The 18,374-nt window shown below is 45.2% G+C and overlaps 1 protein-coding gene across 1 annotated transcript in view; it reads right to left on the reverse strand.

The window, feature by feature from the left end:
• Nucleotides 1-615: 615 nt before the first annotated feature.
• The window catches only part of LOC117535438, a gene marked incomplete at its 3' end in the record, with an annotated part of 36,368 nt that continues 18,609 nt past the window's right edge, over nt 616-18,374 (reverse strand). Inside the window, 9 exon segments of the mRNA XM_034199891.1 lie at nt 616-717; nt 2,081-2,187; nt 2,340-2,354; nt 2,978-3,007; nt 8,863-8,898; nt 10,255-10,272; nt 10,632-10,743; nt 17,789-17,872; nt 17,966-18,016. Coding sequence (XP_034055782.1) covers nt 616-717; nt 2,081-2,187; nt 2,340-2,354; nt 2,978-3,007; nt 8,863-8,898; nt 10,255-10,272; nt 10,632-10,743; nt 17,789-17,872; nt 17,966-18,016 — 555 coding nt within the window.

The raw sequence follows: 18,374 nt of genomic DNA on the forward strand, positions 1-18,374 counted from the left end.
GAACGTACTTCCTACGCTTCCCTTTTGGCAACAGATGGAACCGAGCATTCCGTGGATTGTTCCTATCAGAATTGTGGCAATGTTTCGCGATACAATGAGGCATATTTGAAGAGAGTAACTACAGTAAATAACATGAACATCAACGTGTCCTCGAAACCAAACGCATGGTTTACGTCACGTCCGGTAAAATGGCGCCGCCCACAGTGTTGATGTTATTTCGGTAATTAATCAGTTTAAAATCACTGATAATGTCATCGGATTAAAAAAAAAAAAAAAAAGACTGGCAGAGACTGGTCTGTTTTATCGGATGATAATTATTTAAAAATGCGTGTCATGAGCATACCATTCCTTTAAGAAGCCAGGAATGGGTAAAAGGTGTGGGAGCACTGGCTGTGGGGATGGGTTGAATGCAGAGGTCCAATTACACTGTGTGACAAATAAAGAGGGCTTTCATCCTCCGATTCTAAAACAAAATCAATGAACTCTTATCATTTTTGTATGAACCCTGAGGCAATCTGATCTCGAACATGGACCTCTTCAGTCCTGCTGTGCTTCAATGCAGAACATGACAGCTTGTCTGATGTTTGTGAATCATTAGTGAAGCGAGTCCTGGGTCAGAGCATAATTTTGTTTAACCATAATAAAAATATATATCTGTACCGTGATCTCGACTCTGGCTCGCGCGGAGTTCCCTTCAGCGTTCCCATGGAGGGAATCCTGAAAGACAAATGGCAACTTGAGTTGATGCTGTTCCCAAACCTCCAAACGGCACATCGACCGGATCATTGAGTGACTTATGAATACAAATCTAAATGCATGTATTGGCTGTTCTCTCTCTCTGTTTCTAAATAGAATATATATACATATATATGTACGCGTCGCTGCACATTATCCCTTACTTATAAGTAAGGGATAATGTGCAGCGACGCGGTCATTATGGGGAAAAGAACACCGACAGGCTGATCAGGAGCCCGACGCGAGGCGGAGGGATCTAGATCGGCCTGAAGGTGTCATTATCCGCTTATCACACGGCCACATTCTCAACAAAGTAACGACATGACTCCCAATATTAATTGAAATGCTTTTGTGGATTTAGAAAATGATTTTATTGATTTAAAAAATAGTTGTATGTATTGATTTAAATTGACATGCATCCGCTAAGAGAAATAGTCCGTTGTTACCGTTTGAACTAACGTAGCAACGGCAGGAACTGCTTCCATAGCGCTTTTGAGGAGCTTTTTGATTACAGATTTTAAAACATCGCTGCTTGCTTTAAAAGTAGCACAATTCATGATGTCAAACCTTGGAAAGTATCTAGATATCCCTGCCCTAATGCCAAAGGAACTGCACACTGAATATGTGTCGCCGTCTGATGTCTATGTCTGGACCGCTGCGTAACAAGGAGGTTTCTGCCCCGTTACTTCTCCGCTGTTTTCTTGTCGCTCTTGTCTCGTCAGTTAGAAAAGCAAACTGTAAACAGTTCAATCGAACAGACTTCTTTGTGCAGATGTGAGCGTCCTTAACAGCGGTCCATAAATCCTTAACAGCGGTCAATAAATCCTTGACAGCGGTCTGTCTGTTCTCGATTAACAACGTGTCACGTGTTCTGAATTGACCAATCAGAATCGAGTATTCAACTAAGCCATGTAATAAATATATATACATATACAAGCCAAAACATCGTTATGACATCATCAAATGTGTGTGTGTGTGTGTGTGTGTGTGTGTGTGTGTGTGTGTGTGGCCTAGCATTACTATACTTGTGGGGACCTAAATCTGTTTACACAGTCACGTGTGGGGACTCGCCTCCCTTATGGGGACAAATTGGAGGTCCCCATGAGGGTTAGGGTTAGGATAAGTCTCCAGGAAAGTCAATGTAATGTCCCCTGAAGTGATGTATACATGGTATGTGTGTGTGTATGTGTGTGTGTGTGTGTGTGTATGTGTGTGTGTGTGTGTGTGTGTGTGTGTGTGTGTGTGTGTGTGTGTGTGTGTGTGTCAACGTGCCGCTGTCCCTCAGAGCGGCCGTCGGACTGGTTCCTGACTGCATGGATCCTCAGCGTGAACAAAGGGAACTCACCCACAGGTTCTGCTTCTGCCTGCGGCGCATGAAGAGGAACAGGAAGAGAGGCAGGAGGACGTTCAGAGCCACGGAGATGACCAGGAAGCCCTTCAGGGTGACGCTCTCTGAGAGGCAGGAGAGAGAGAATCAGTGCACAATACATCACACGCTTTCATGAAGACGGAAGGAGGAGAGAGGATACAAGAGAGCAGTGCAAGTCATTCAACTCAATTTACACGAATATTATCTCAATGTGTTAAAGAAGGAAAAAACGTACCTCTGCCTGATCCGTCTGTGAATGGAAACAAACACACACACACAGTATCATTAGAAACAGAAAGACAGTGTGTTATGATTTCATCTTCAGGGAATAACGTAAGAAAAGGCGGAAAAACAAAATCTAAATATTGGGAAATAGTGATCACTTTTAAATGTTGAAATGGGGAGGCTGTGGCTCAGTGAATAGTGTGCTGGACTTGGGATCAGGGGGTAGCAAGTTCGAGTCCCACTGCAGTCCGCATGTCGTTCTGTCCTTCAGACCCTTCACCCCAAAGGGCTCCACAGTATTGAATGTATGTAAGTTGATAAAAGCGTCTAACATGTGATGTGATTAATTAAATGAGTCTCAATTAACAAGACGAGGAGAGGCAGCGAGAGTGACACAGAGACACAAGTGTTGGTATGTCTACGAGTGTTTTAATTAACTTCCTGTTTGTCCAGCTTCGTTTTACAAGAGCTCCTTCATCCCGTGTGATTTACTGTTCATCTATTCCTTGGTTATTTATCTTTGGGGCTGTGGGTCCTCTCCTATCATCAGGTCGTTGGAGGTCCTTTTCCACACTGAGACCTTTTAAAGTCCCAACTCTCTGCCACTTCTAACCAATGACTAACTTTGGGATTCAGGGGAAAGCTTACCTAGTTTAACGCTCTCTGCTGAACTTGGATCTACGAGAAGATAGAAAATACACATCAGTACAATTTAGAAAGAAGGCATTCAATTCAGTTATTTTCAAGAAAAGCCTTGAAACGAGATATTTCACTTTGGAAATATCTCGATGAGTCCCAAGCCGTGTTTATTGAAGGCTAGGCAGCCCAATCTGATGTTTCTGCATGCAGCGCACTGATTGGTTGTTGGGGAAACGTCTTGTTTCTTCCATGGATCCACATGCAGCTCAGATCAGGGAAGCATCTCTCCCCAGCAGCCAATCACTGAGCTGCTGACAAACTTTAAACCCGTTCTCTCTATTTGGAGGAATAGAGTGGTGAGTCCTAAACGCAGAAAACACTTTTGTTTCTTTTATCAAAGAATTATATTATGATTGGGTCAAATCGCCAAAAAGGGTTATTTACACACGACGATGCAGATATAAAAGCACACATGATCCAAAACACATGACGAATTTAGCTGTGTGCGTCACTCTTTAGTGTCCCCTGGTCTCCTAGTTGTGTTCGTCACTCTTTCGTTTCCCCTGGTCTCCAGCTGTGTGTGTCACTCTTTAGTGTCCCCTGGTCTCCAGCTGTGTGCGTCACTCTTTAGTGTCCCCTGGTCTGCCAGCTGTGTGTGTCACTCTTTAGTGTCCCCTGGTCTTCCAGCTGTGTGCGTCACTCTTTAGTGTCCCCTGGTCTCCAGCTGTGTGCGTCACTCTTTAGTGTCCCCTGGTCTGCCAGCTGTGTGTGTCACTCTTTAGTGTCCCCTGGTCTCCCAGCTGTGTGCGTCACTCTTTAGTGTCCCCTGGTCTTCCAGCTGTGTGCGTCACTCTTTAGTGTCCCCTGGTCTCCCAGCTGTGTGCGTCACTCTTTAGTGTCCCCTGGTCTCCAGCTGTGTGCGTCACTCTTTAGTGTCCCCTGGTCTCCAGCTGTGTGCGTCACTCTTTAGTGTCCCCTGGTCTCCCAGCTGTGTGCGTCACTCTTTAGTGTCCCCTGGTCTCCCAGCTGTGTGTGTCACTCTTTAGTGTCCCCTGGTCTCCAGCTGTGTGCATCACTCTTTAGTGTCCCCTGGTCTGCCAGCTGTGTGTGTCACTCTTTAGTGTCCCCTGGTCTTCCAGCTGTGTGCTTCACTCTTTAGTGTCCCCTGGTCTGCCAGCTGTGTGCGTCACTCTTTAGTGTCCCCTGGTCTTCCAGCTGTGTGCGTCACTCTTTAGTGTCCCCTGGTCTCCCAGCTGTGTGCGTCACTCTTTAGTGTCCCCTGGTCTCCAGCTGTGTGCGTCACTCTTTAGTGTCCCCTGGTCTCCCAGCTGTGTGCGTCACTCTTTAGTGTCCCCTGGTCTCCCAGCTGTGTGTGTCACTCTTTAGTGTCCCCTGGTCTCCAGCTGTGTGCATCACTCTTTAGTGTCCCCTGGTCTGCCAGCTGTGTGTGTCACTCTTTAGTGTCCCCTGGTCTTCCAGCTGTGTGCTTCACTCTTTAGTGTCCCCTGGTCTGCCAGCTGTGTGCGTCACTCTTTAGTGTCCCCTGGTCTTCCAGCTGTGTGCGTCACTCTTTAGTGTCCCCTGGTCTCCCAGCTGTGTGCGTCACTCTTTAGTGTCCCCTGGTCTTCCAGCTGTAGGGGTCACTCTTTAGTGTCCCCTGGTCTCCCAGCTGTGTGCGTCACTCTTTAGTGTCCCCTGGTCTCCAGCTGTGTTCGTCACTCTTTAGTGTCCCCTGGTCTCCTAGTTGTGTACGTCACTCTTTAGTGTCCCCTGGTCTCCAGCTGTGTGCGTCACTCTTTAGTGTCCCCTGGTCTCCCAGCTGTGTGTGTCACTCTTTAGTGTCCCCTGGTCTTCCAGCTGTGTGCGTCACTTTTTAGTGTCCCCATGTCTCCCAGCTGTGTTTGTCACTCTTTAGTGTCCCCTGGTCTCCAGCTATGTTTGTCACTCTTTAGTGTCCCCTGGTCTCCCAGCTGTGTGCGTCACTCTTTAGTGTCCCCTGGTCTCCAGCTGTGTGCGTCACTCTTTAGTGTCCCCTGGTCTCCCAGCTGTGTGCGTCACTCTTTAGTGTCCCCTGGTCTCCAGCTGTGTGCGTCACTCTTTAGTGTCCCCTGGTCTCCAGCTGTGTGCGTCACTCTTTAGTGTCCCCTGGTCTCCAGCTGTGTGCGTAAACTCTTTAGTGTCCCCTGGTCTTCCAGCTGTGTGCGTCACTCTTTAGTGTCCCCTGGTCTCCAGCTGTGTGCGTAAACTCTTTAGTGTCCCCTGGTCTTCCAGCTGTGTGGGTCACTCTTTAGTGTCCCCTGGTCTCCAGCTGTGTGCGTCACTCTTTAGTGTCCCCTGGTCTTCCAGCTGTGTGCGTCACTCTTTAGTGTCCCCTGGTCTCCCAGCTGTGTGCGTCACTCTTTAGTGTCCCCTGGTCTCCCAGCTGTGTGCGTCACTCTTTAGTGTCCCCTGGTCTCCAGCTGTGTGCGTCACTCTTTAGTGTCCCCTGGTCTTCCAGCTGTAGGGGTCACTCTTTAGTGTCCCCTGGTCTCCCAGCTGTGTGCGTCACTCTTTAGTGTCCCCTGGTCTGCAGCTGTGTGTGTCACTCTTTAGTGTCCCCTGGTCTCCCAGCTGTGTGCGTCACTCTTTAGTGTCCCCTGGTCTCCAGCTGTGTGCGTCACTCTTTAGTGTCCCCTGGTCTCCCAGCTGTGTGCGTCACTCTTTAGTGTCCCCTGGTCTTCCAGCTGTAGGGGTCACTCTTTAGTGTCCCCTGGTCTCCCAGCTGTGTGTGTCACTCTTTAGTGTCCCCTGGTCTCCCAGCTGTGTGCGTCACTCTTTAGTGTCCCCTGGTCTCCAGCTGTGTGCGTCACTCTTTAGTGTCCCCTGGTCTTCCAGCTGTGTGCGTCACTCTTTAGTGTCCCCTGGTCTCCCAGCTGTGTGCGTCACTCTTTAGTGTCCCCTGGTCTCCAGCTGTGTGCGTCACTCTTTAGTGTCCCCTGGTCTTCCAGCTGTAGGGGTCACTCTTTAGTGTCCCCTGGTCTCCCAGCTGTGTGCGTCACTCTTTAGTGTCCCCTGGTCTCCAGCTGTGTGTGTCACTCTTTAGTGTCCCCTGGTCTCCCAGCTGTGTGCGTCACTCTTTAGTGTCCCCTGGTCTCCCAGCTGTGTGCCGTCACTCTTTGGTGTCCCCTGGTCTCCAGCTGTGTGCGTCACTCTTTAGTGTCCCCTGGTCTTCCAGCTGTAGGGGTCACTCTTTAGTGTCCCCTGGTCTCCCAGCTGTGTGCGTCACTCTTTAGTGTCCCCTGGTCTGCAGCTGTGGTGTGTCACTCTTTAGTGTCCCCTGGTCTCCCAGCTTGTGTGCGTCACTCTTTAGTGTCCCCTGGTCTCCAGCTGTGTGCGTCACTCTTTAGTGTCCCCTGGTCTCCCAGCTGTGTGCGTCACTCTTTAGTGTCCCCTGGTCTTCCAGCTGTAGGGGTCACTCTTTAGTGTCCCCTGGTCTCCCAGCTGTGTGTGTCACTCTTTAGTGTCCCCTGGTCTCCCAGCTGTGTGCGTCACTCTTTAGTGTCCCCTGGTCTCCAGCTGTGTGCGTCACTCTTAGTGTCCCCTGGTCTTCCAGCTGTGGTGCGTCACTCTTTAGTGTCCCCTGGTCTCCCAGCTGTGTGCGTCACTCTTTAGTGTCCCCTGGTCTCCAGCTGTGTGCGTCACTCTTTAGTGTCCCCTGGTCTTCCAGCTGTAGGGGTCACTCTTTAGTGTCCCCTGGTCTCCCAGCTGTGTGCGTCACTCTTTAGTGTCCCCTGGTCTCCAGCTGTGTGTGTCACTCTTTAGTGTCCCCTGGTCTGCCAGCTGTGTGTGTCACTCTTTAGTGTCCCCTGGTCTCCCAGCTGTGTGCTTCACTCTTTAGTGTCCCCTGGTCTCCCAGCTGTGTGCGTCACTCTTTAGTGTCCCCTGGTCTCCAGCTGTGTGCGTCACTCTTTAGTGTCCCCTGGTCTCCCAGCTGTGTGCGTCACTCTTTAGTGTCCCCTGGTCTCCAGCTGTGTGCGTCACTCTTTAGTGTCCCCTGGTCTTCCAGCTGTAGGGGTCACTCTTTAGTGTCCCCTGGTCTCCCAGCTGTGTGCGTCACTCTTTAGTGTCCCCTGGTCTCCAGCTGTGTTCGTCACTCTTTAGTGTCCCCTGGTCTCCTAGTTGTGTGCGTCACTCTTTAGTGTCCCCTTGTCTCCAGCTGTGTGCGTCACTCTTTAGTGTCCCCTGGTCTCCCAGCTGTGTGCGTCACTCTTTAGTGTCCCCTGGTCTTCCAGCTGTGTGCGTCACTTTTTAGTGTCCCCTGGTCTCCCAGCTGTGTGCGTCATTCTTTAGTGTCCCCTGGTCTCCAGCTGTGTGCGTCACTCTTTAGTGTCCCCTGGTCTCCGTTGTGTTTTGAGCTTCTTGCAGAGTCTTGTATTTGCAGCCTTTTCGCTTAGCGGCTAACTTCAGGGAAAACTCAGGGTTTCACCTTGCAGGTGCAGCTCTGTGGCTTTGATCCTGGATCAAGTGTTTAAGTCATGGATGTTTAAAGTTTAACTTCTTCATATGTCTAATATTATAGTTGACTTTTCATTCAGGAAGTATGACGCTGCGCTGTCAGTACGCTTCTCCATGTTTGTGATTGGTCGAATGCTCCAGAGACCACCCCTCTCATGTGAACACCTAACTAGATAGGACACGGCTGGCTTGAGCGATCCACTTGATAACCCGCGTCGTAGGACCGCTTAGCGAGAGCGCGTATGTTTTGGATTAGGCCAACCGGCTAACTCAAACGTATCCAGGTTAGGTTGAACCGGCTTCGTAGAACAGGCCCCTGGTCTCAGGTCTCTGTTGTGTTTTGAGCTTCTTGCATCGTTTGGTTTCTGCAGCTTTTAGTAAAGGCTGCCATGTCTCCTCAAGTTGCTGGAGATGTTTCTTCATGTGGAACATTTGGGTTTTTATATCTGCATCCTTTCTCAAACTGTCTCTCCTGATGGAAGAGGAGATTTGGGTCGTTTGCACCTCCGTAGATTTAGTTATAAAACATAAGTAATAAATACAAGTATAATATATTTAATTGCCTCGATACAGGTAGCAATGATGTAATCACATATAGCCGTTAGCTTAGCTTACCAGTGGTTCCGTGTATTGGGCTCGATGTGACATTTGGTGCCAGTGTTGATGGTGATACAAGTGTTAATGCTGTATTTGACAATACTGTTGTTGGTGTGGTTGGTGTTCTTTCTGGCAGTGTTGTTGTTGTTGGTGGTGGTGGTGGCAGTGTTGTTGTTGTTGGTGGTGGTGGCAGTGTTGTTGTTGGTGGTGGCAGTGTTGTTGTTGGTGGTGGCAGTGTTGTTGTTGTTGGTGGTGGCGGCAATGTTGTTGTTGTTTTACCTGAATAAAGGCAGTCAGTCAGTAATAGCGTGTCTCAATATGGGCTTTATAGGCAATGAGAGCAATATAAGACTAAGCATTTCAATAGGAAGATAAATGAGTGACGTGGAGCAGGAGGTATTTGGTCAAATCAAAGGCGCTATTTTAAGGTTATTATATGGGACTTATTAGCACCGTTAGCTGCTAGCCTTGTGCTAAACTGTTGCCACGCAGAATTAGGAAGCTTTAAGGGGATCAAACATGTGTTTTCTGACCAAATCTTATAGAGATGAGAAACATTTGCCAGACAAAAGGTAAAAAATGCCGTTATTTTTCACAGTTTTCACATATTTGAGATTGTCCCTCCGTGAATTATTAAATGTATTTCGCAGGAGTAAGAAATGCTTGGAGAGAAACACAGGAACAGAAGCTATAGAAACATAAGGTCATGCATCCATGGTTCTCTCAGAGCTCACATGAGGAGAAACAGAAGGATTTCACCAACATGCACTTTCTAATGACTTCCAGAAACAAGTGAGACTTACTGGCAGCTATCTTTGAATAGAGCTCGAGAACAGCTTCTGGAGAAAGAGCAGGAAACAAGAGGGTGTTACATCAATGAAGGTATAAGGCTGTAAAAGTGATTTAGTGGAATGAAAAACGACGGCTCTGAATAGGATGGATTCAGAGACACAACCAAACAGCTTCAGTAAAACAAGTTTAACTCAAATTGATTAGAGATTGAAAGCTATAGTGAGTTATGAGAGATTTTTTAAAAGGATTGAGTCGTGCTGGTTTCCCCCCCCCCGAAATATACCTCCGCTCAACGGGGTCTAATCACCAAACACTGCATCCATCTGTGTGTTCTTAAATCAATACATATTGTTCAATCAAAACAAAGTCTCTCCTGATTGAAGAGTTTTGAGGCGTTGTAGCACCGTTTAGACACACACACACACACACACACACACACACACACACACACACGTCACTAACACACACACACGTCACACACACACACACGTCACTAACACACACACACGTCACTAACACACACACACACACAGCATGTCCGTCACTAACACACACACACACAGCATGTCCGTCACTAACACACACACACACAGCATGTCCGTTACTAACACACACACACAACATGTCCGTCACTAACACACGCACACACACACACACACACACACACAGCATGTCCGTCACTAACACACGCACGCACACACACACACACACACACAGCATGTCCGTCACTAACACACACACACACACAGCATGTCCGTCACTAACACACACACACACAGCATGTCCGTCACTAACACACGCACACAGCATGTCCGTCACTAACACACGCACACAGCATGTCCGTCACACACACACACACACAGCATGTCCGTCACACACACACACACACACACACACACACACACACACACACACACACACACACACACACACACACACACACACACACCACACACACACACACACACACACACACACACACACACACACACACACACACACACACACACACACACACACATCATGTCCGTCACTAACACACACACACACAGCATGTCCGTTACTAACACACACACACACACACACAACATGTCCGTCACTAACACACACACACACAGCATGTCTGTCACTAACACACGCACACACACACACACACACACACACACAGCATGTCCGTCACTAACACACGCACGCACGCACGCACACACACACACACACACACACACACACACACACAGCATGTCCGTCACTAACACACGCACGCACACACACACACACACACACACACACAGACACACACACACACACACATCACTAACACACACACGCACACACACACAGCATGTCCGTCACACATACACACACACACACACACACACATACACACACACACACACACTCACCGTATTGGCAGAACCCATCTGCAGAGAAAGCAAAGAAAATTGTTATTATTGAAACTAGAATTTGTGTTAATTTACAGCAAATGTGAAACCCTGCTTGGATTCATTCAGTAGCTGCAGAGGTGCTTCCTGTTCCTCTTCAGCCATTCAAAGGCAAGTACTTTAACCAGCTTTACGGTAATAATACAGTTAGAAAATATGATGTTTTGTTACAAATTAAACTAGCCATTAGTTTATATAAGAACAGCATTTTGAGAGATTATATATATAAACATTACATTTTCTAATTTATTGAGTACTTTTACTACATTTTTCTGATTCTACTTTTACTCGAGTAACATTTCAAATGCATTTGTCTGAGCATCTGTGTGTGAACGTACGTGGCGGAACGAAACCGATGTCTTTGGCCATCAGGCACATGAAGTCATAGTGAGAGACGTTGTGAGAAACACTGGCTTTCTGGCACTCTTCAGTTATCACTGTGGCATCTTCCTGTTGTGAAACACAAACAACAAGTTATGAGCCTCTTCCTCCCAGAGCCTCTTCCTCCCAGAGCCTCTTCCTCCCAGAGCCTCTTCCTCCCAAAGCCTCTTCCTCCCAGAGCCTCTTCCTCCCAGAGCCTCTTCCTCCCAGAGCCTCTGCCTCTTCCTCCCAGAGCCTCTTCCTCCCAGAGCCTCTTCCTCCCAAAGCCTCTTCCTCCCAGAGCCTCTTCCTCCCAAAGCCTCTTCCTCCCAGAGCCTCTTCCTCCCAGAGCCTCTTCCTCCCAGAGCCTCTTCCTCCCAGAGCCTCTTCCTCCCAGAGCCTCTTCCTCCCAGAGCCTCTTCCTCCCAAAGCCTCTTCCTCCCAGAGCCTCTTCCTCCCAGAGCCTCTTCCTCCCAGAGCCTCTGCCTCTTCCTCCCAGAGCCTCTTCCTCCCAGAGCCTCTTCCTCCCAGAGCCTCTGCCTCTTCCTCCCAGAGCCTCTTCCTCCCAGAGCCTCTTCCTCCCAAAGCCTCTTCCTCCCAGAGCCTCTTCCTCCCAGAGCCTCTTCCTCCCAAAGCCTCTTCCTCCCAAAGCCTCTTCCTCACTGCAGTGTTACTTCTGAAGTTATTATGTCTTATATCAGGAGGACACATGGCTCGTGGCTTCTTGGAAGATATTTGAAACTGCCACGTTAACAATGATCGGTGTAACGTGAGGTCAGAGACCGAGGCTCAGTCCCATCCCTTAAATCAAAACTATTCTCCGAATATTTAATTCAATACTAATTCATAAATCGAAAGAATATACCTACATTTATTAGAAAATAATACGCTAACACTTTATGTTAAAGTAGAGACACTACATACTGATATACACCTGAACATCAGCAGGAGAGGACTCTTTAAAGTAGAGACACTACATACTGATATACACCTGAACATCAGCAGGAGAGGACTCTTTAAAGTAGAGACACTACATACTGATATACACCTGAACATCAGCAGGAGAGGACTCTTTAAAGTAGAGACACTACATACTGATGTACACCTGAACATCAGCAGGAGAGGACTCTTTAAAGTAGAGACACTACATACTGATGTACACCTGAACATCAGCAGGAGAGGACTCTTTAAAGTAGAGACACTACATACTGATATACACCTGAACATCAGCAGGAGAGGACTCTTTAAAGTAGAGACACTACATACTGATATACACCTGAACATCAGCAGGAGAGGACTCTTTAAAGTAGAGACACTACATACTGATATACACCTGAACATCAGCAGGAGAGGACTCTTTAAAGTAGAGACACTACATACTGATATACACCTGAACATCAGCAGGAGAGGACTCTTTAAAGTAGAGACACTACATACTGATATACACCTGAACATCAGCAGGAGAGGACTCTTTAAAGTAGAGACACTACATACTGATATACACCTGAACATCAGCAGGAGAGGACTCTTTAAAGTAGAGACACTACATACTGATATACACCTGAACATCAGCAGGAGTGGACTCTTTAAAGTAGAGACACTACATACTGATATACACCTGAACATCAGCAGGAGAGGACTCTTTAAAGTAGATACACTACATACTGATATACACCTGAACATCAGCAGGAGAGGACTCTTTAAAGTAGAGACACTACATACTAATATACACCTGAACATCAGCAGGAGAGGACTCTTTAAAGTAGAGACACTACATACTGATATACACCTGAACATCAGCAGGAGAGGACTCTTTAAAGTAGAGACACTACATACTGATATACACGTGAACATCAGCAGGAGAGGACTCTTTAAAGTAGAGTCACTACATACTGATATACACCTGAACATCAGCAGGAGAGGACTCTATAAAGTAGAGACACTACATACTGATATACACCTGGACATCAGCAGGAGAGGACTCTTTAAAGTAGAGACACTACATACTGATATACACCTGAACATCAGCAGGAGAGGACTCTTTAAAGTAGAGACACTACATACTGATATACACCTGAACATCAGCAGGAGAGGACTCTTTAAAGTAGAGACACTATATACTGATATACACCTGAACATCATCAGGAGAGGACTCTTTAAAGTAGAGACACTACATACTGATATACACCTGAACATCAGCAGGAGAGGACTCTTTAAAGTAGAGACACTATATACTGATATACACCTGAACATCATCAGGAGAGGACTCTTTAAAGTAGAGACACTACATACTGATATACACCTGAACATCAGCAGGAGAGGACTCTTGAAAGGATGGAGACGAGCAGTGACCGGAAGTTTTGCCGGATATAAATAGGGGTGGCCGTGGTTCGAGGTGGAGTTTTAGGCGTGGCCATGCTCCTGAACCTATCTTAACAATTTAACCTCATTTAGTGCTTCACATAATAAAATACACAACGGCTGTTGCAAGGGGCGCCGTAAGGGGGTGAAAAGTTAGGACGATTCTAAGGGCCCGTGACTGACAGGGTCCCAAATATATTTAGAACATTAAGGAAAAAAATGTAAGTAACCTTTCATCAATCATCAATAATTAACATTAATATAACGTCATATTGATGATGTAATCACTAAACTTACGATTCATTTAACTTATTTTCTTCCAAAAGTTAATTATCCAAAGCCTCTGAACACCCCCATCTATTTAAATGTAATGGTTTGGTCCTGCCTCCAAACGCTGTGCGGCACCGGCCCTTTCTAGCAGAGAGTGAGAGCATGTGAGCAGGGATGCTAGTACTTACGTGTGTACCATGTCTCAACGACTAACAAAGTCAGGCTTTCAAGAAAGAAAAGAAAGGAGAGAAAGACAAGAGAGAGGGACTAAAGGCCGACAGTATGTCACCCAGTTTTCAAAAGAAAAGGTGGGTGTGGCCGATGAGTGGTGGAAATTAGTCTGTTAGCTAAGCTTAGTCCATTGTAAATAATAATTGTAATGTTTTGCTGACATTAAGTTCTGTTAATATCTTCACAGAAAATTCAGAGGTTTTTAATTTCACTCCTCTTTTAGCTGACAGTTAATAAATGCAGGTAGATTTTTAGCAGCTATTCATACTAAATCAGTTGTCCCTCCCCCTGGTGCCAGGACCAACAGATCCATCTCTAGGCTCCGCAGCCCTGTCCCCCATAATGCTTTGCAGTCTTGCCATGCTGTCCATTGAAAGCCAGTTGGCTAGAAAGCTGGACTTCAAGGACTTGATCAGTGACTTTGCCTGTAAGAAGGCTAGGCGCTGGGCTCTTGGTGAGTAAAGCTGAGCCAGGGCTCGTAATAACTGTTAAAGGGCGAGGCTATGGTAACGGTATTGGATCACACACAAGATGCATGATGAGAAAAAGACTGAGAACAGGTGATAGGCTCTGATTTAGCAACACACTCTCACTCCCTAAGCGTCCAATAACGACGTTTGGTCAGTGTCCGTGGCGTCCAGTTGTGACGCTCCTAGAATCCTTCAGCGTCATAAAGGGACGCAAATAGCGTTCAACTGATTGCAATGTATTCCCATCTGCGGCGGGATTTGACGCTCATGGAAGCACGGCATTCGTTTGTGTCGGCTGCCCTTAAAGGCAATGTGAGCGTCCATTCCCATTGGATAACGGAGAATTGTACACCCGGAAGTAAGTATTCCCCTTACTGTGGATTGATTTTACAGTGATATCTGCACTACTCATCGACTAAAAAACACCAGATTATCCTTGTTAATTACACAACATTGATTGGTTTAAATTGTGTGCAATGCTTTTGTATTTTTCCCCTTCGATTCGGAGAAACAAATGTTTTTTCGGAGTAAAGGATGGCAGAAAACACTACATTACCCAGAATCCCCAGCTATCGTTTGGACTACACCATATGCTCTGTTTGACAAACCCCGTGATAGTCCTCAAGCTCTGTGATTGGAGAGTGCGCTCCGAGGGTTACGCCGAGCCTCGAACAGCACTTGAAATGGGATGGAACCACGCAGACTGTCCAAAACTGGATTTGAACGGGTCCACCGCGTCCCCCCCTCCCCCACCCTGTCCCCAGAACTACACATGCTGGCTATTCTGTTTCGCAACATGTTCTGTATCTATGGCACGTCTCTACTGGGAGTTGTAGTTTTAAAAGACGTTTTCGTATTTCCCATAATAAGAAGTTGCCAGTATTAAACTGTGTACATCCCTGGAGGTTTAGGGGATAGGAAACACTCACATTTAAAACATATAATTAATAAATGGGTGAAAATTGCTTGTGCCCATAATGGGCAGCATTAATATATATATACACACATGCCAGCTAAGGTCAGAAGAGCTTTATTTAACAGCTGGTCTTGTGTTTTTGACCCCTCCTGTTGTTAATTGATAAGCCTGAAACATGCACTTGTTAAGGTTCAGAGGCAAATTTTGCAAATACGGCAGTAGCCATCGATCAGCTTAAGATAAGATATAATTTATTGATCTCAAGTTAGAACATTTGCGTTACATCAGCATGTGTTACAGTTGTACATTATGCAGTGGTGTTTATTTGTAAATCATTTAGTATAATCACACAAATTCTGTGTTTTATATTTAACAATTCTGTGTTCTTTATGTATTGATTGTTCAATACCTGACAAGGCCGGAGATGAAATATCTACATACATCTTATAAGAGTATAATACATATGTATAATATCAGTTAAAATAAGTGCTTCAACATAGTTAACATTGCTGGAGGTATGCACACATATTGATAGATGTCTTGTAATGCGCTATTGAGGAACCTGCGACCCAAGTTTTTCATTCAATGCAGAACTACACCATAGTTGTGTAGGCCTATATGATATGTCAATAAACCTTAGAAAATCTTGAAATCTTGAAAGGGATGTGCAAAATAGTAATTATATACAGTCTTTAATTAACTATTAATAGAGAATAACGAATAATGAATATACTTTATAGGGATCCTATTAATATCTAATAATAAAAATAATGAAATTCAATAACATGCTTTAACCACTAGGTGTCCCTTTCTATCAGCTGTGCACCTTTATGGTGTAAATACAGCCTATCTACCAATTGGATCAAATATAAAAGTCAGCCGAATTAGTGTTGATACTGCAAGGAGACGTATTGTGTGAAAATAAATGTAAGATGTTGTTTAATGGCTGATATATTTATGATCCACGTCACGTTTTCAGTTCCTCATGTTTGTCTAGAAGTCTTCTCATCAGGGCTCTATAAATACAGAACTACGGCAGATATGTAATATTTAATGCAGCCGAACCGTGTATTACAATGCCGTTATGTGATGACTTCCAAAGAGAAAAGCAAGCACACTCGGAATAAAGTATTATTATTTCTTTTTAAATGTTTTCGGTCTGTTTCCGGTATTTGTTAATGACGATGTGCTGTGAGATGTGAGACTGGAATTGCACAGGGGAAAATAACGTAGGCTATCTTTAGATGCGGATTTTGTTAAACTAATATGTTTGCGCTGTGGACCAACACTATACATTGACGGGGAAGGGGGTAGCAATAAAGATAACACCATTAAACAGTTACACAACATAACAGAAATAATATCGATAGCAGCGTCCCTAGCAACCACCTTGGTAACAATGAAAACGTTATGGACGCAATTTCCTGAAGTAATCTTCGTAATAACTAGCAAACTAAAGATCATGTACATCCACTGCACACATCATCTGAAATAACAACTCATATTTCTCGCATCAAATGACATCAAAACGCATTTTAATGGCCAAACTAACTTTAAAATAGGCATTTTCCACCGAGAATAAAACGAAGTTCGGCCATGTTTTATTTTTCTGCAGGGAGAAATTTGAAGATCACGTGACGTCAAACAGAGCACATGATGTAGTCCAAACGATAGCTGGGGATTCTGGGTAGTGTAGTGTCTTCTGCCATCCTTTACTCCGAAAAAATATTTGTTTCTCCGAATCGAAGGGGAAAAATACAAAAGCATTGCACACAATTTAAACCAATCAATGTTGTGTAATTAACAAGGATAATCTGGTGTTTTTTAGTCGATGAGTAGTGCAGATATCACTGTAAAATCAATCGACAGTAAGGGGAATACTTACTTCCGGGTGTACAATTCTCCGTTATCCAATGGGAATGGACGCTCACATTGCCTTTAAGGGCAGCCGACAAAAACGAATGCCGTGCTTCCATGAGCGTCAAATCCCGCGCAGATGGGAATACATTGCAATCTATCTATGAAAGCTATTTGCGTCACTTTATGACGCTGAAGGAGCCTAGGAGCGTCACAACTGCACGCCACGGACACTGACCAAACGTCGTTATTGGACGCTTAGGGAGTGAGAGTGTGTTGGATTTAGCGCCACCATCAGGCTTTTTCATTTCCATTTCCGTTTTGTTGTCCGTTTACACTTTAATACCCGCTTATTTTGTAAAAATCTGCTGCTTATGTTATTTTTTTTGTTATAGCATTTTATAAATGATAATATTGGTGTTAATGTTCACTTTATTTTAATTTAAGAGGTCATGTATATTTAAGTTATATTTATTTTGATGTTTGAATGTTCCATTCAAAAATGTTATTAAAAAGGCATGTACTCCATAAAGATGACTATTGAGGTCTGTAGTCATGAATGTTAGAGTTATATCAAATAGAGAATTCTACTGCAGCAGAATGTTGCACGTCTGCACAGTGTTATATGTTCACCGCTCAGTGTCAGTACATATTGTGCGGTTAGTATTGGACTACAAGATAGATGCAAGCCTGTAGGTAGAGTTATTTAAAGCATCAATGAGTGGTTGGGTTCTGGAGGTGTGGGTACAGCAGTGTGCTTGGTTGGCCTGGGCCTGGTGGTGGGGCCCAATGTGATATCTTTCCATGGGGCCCAAAATCCCTGGCGGAGCCCCTGGCTGTAGCCTGATTATGCTTTAGGAGCTGTAAGTGCGTGTGTGTGGTACAGTGTGTGTGTGTGTGTGTGTCACGTCACCATTTACACACACTAAAACCTATAGAACACACTAAAGGAGAGGGAAAACCCCAAACAGCAGAATAGGGCCTCTTTAAATAGGAACTGACGGTAAAGAGCTGCTAGTTTTTCACTCACTTCGAAGTAGCAGGAAGTTATCACAGAACACATCTTCTCTTTTGTGTCATGGCAGATTTGCCCTGCAGAACACTCCATCACGTCCTGCATCGGGAAGAGCACACGTCATCAGACACTTTCCAACAGAATGCATTCACATTTATTTACACAACATGTTTCTCAGTTTCAGGGACCGACCTTGACATCGTTTGTGTTTTTGATGCCATAGGTTTGACCCCGCTCATCGTTCTGTGAAGAGCAGAGAACAAGACAAACTGAAGAGTCATCACCTGTTGAGGAACACTGCATTTCAAACATGACCCATGCACGACTGTGTGGGTCACATGATGTCAAAACAAATCAAAAAATAATACACAAATAAGTAAATGGATAAATAGACGAATAAATATAAAAAAACAAGTTAAAAAGTAATAATTCACTAACACATAACGCTGTTTGTTTTTTCGTGGCTTCTTGGAGGATATTTGAAACTGCCACGTTAACAATGATCGGTGTAACGTGAGGTCAGAGACCGAGGCTCAGTCCCACCCCTTAAATCAAAACTATTCTCCGAATATTTAATTCAATACTAATTCATAAATCGAAA

The sequence above is a fragment of the Gymnodraco acuticeps genome, unplaced genomic scaffold (assembly GCF_902827175.1).
Source record: "Gymnodraco acuticeps unplaced genomic scaffold, fGymAcu1.1, whole genome shotgun sequence".
NCBI lineage: Eukaryota > Metazoa > Chordata > Actinopteri > Perciformes > Bathydraconidae > Gymnodraco > Gymnodraco acuticeps.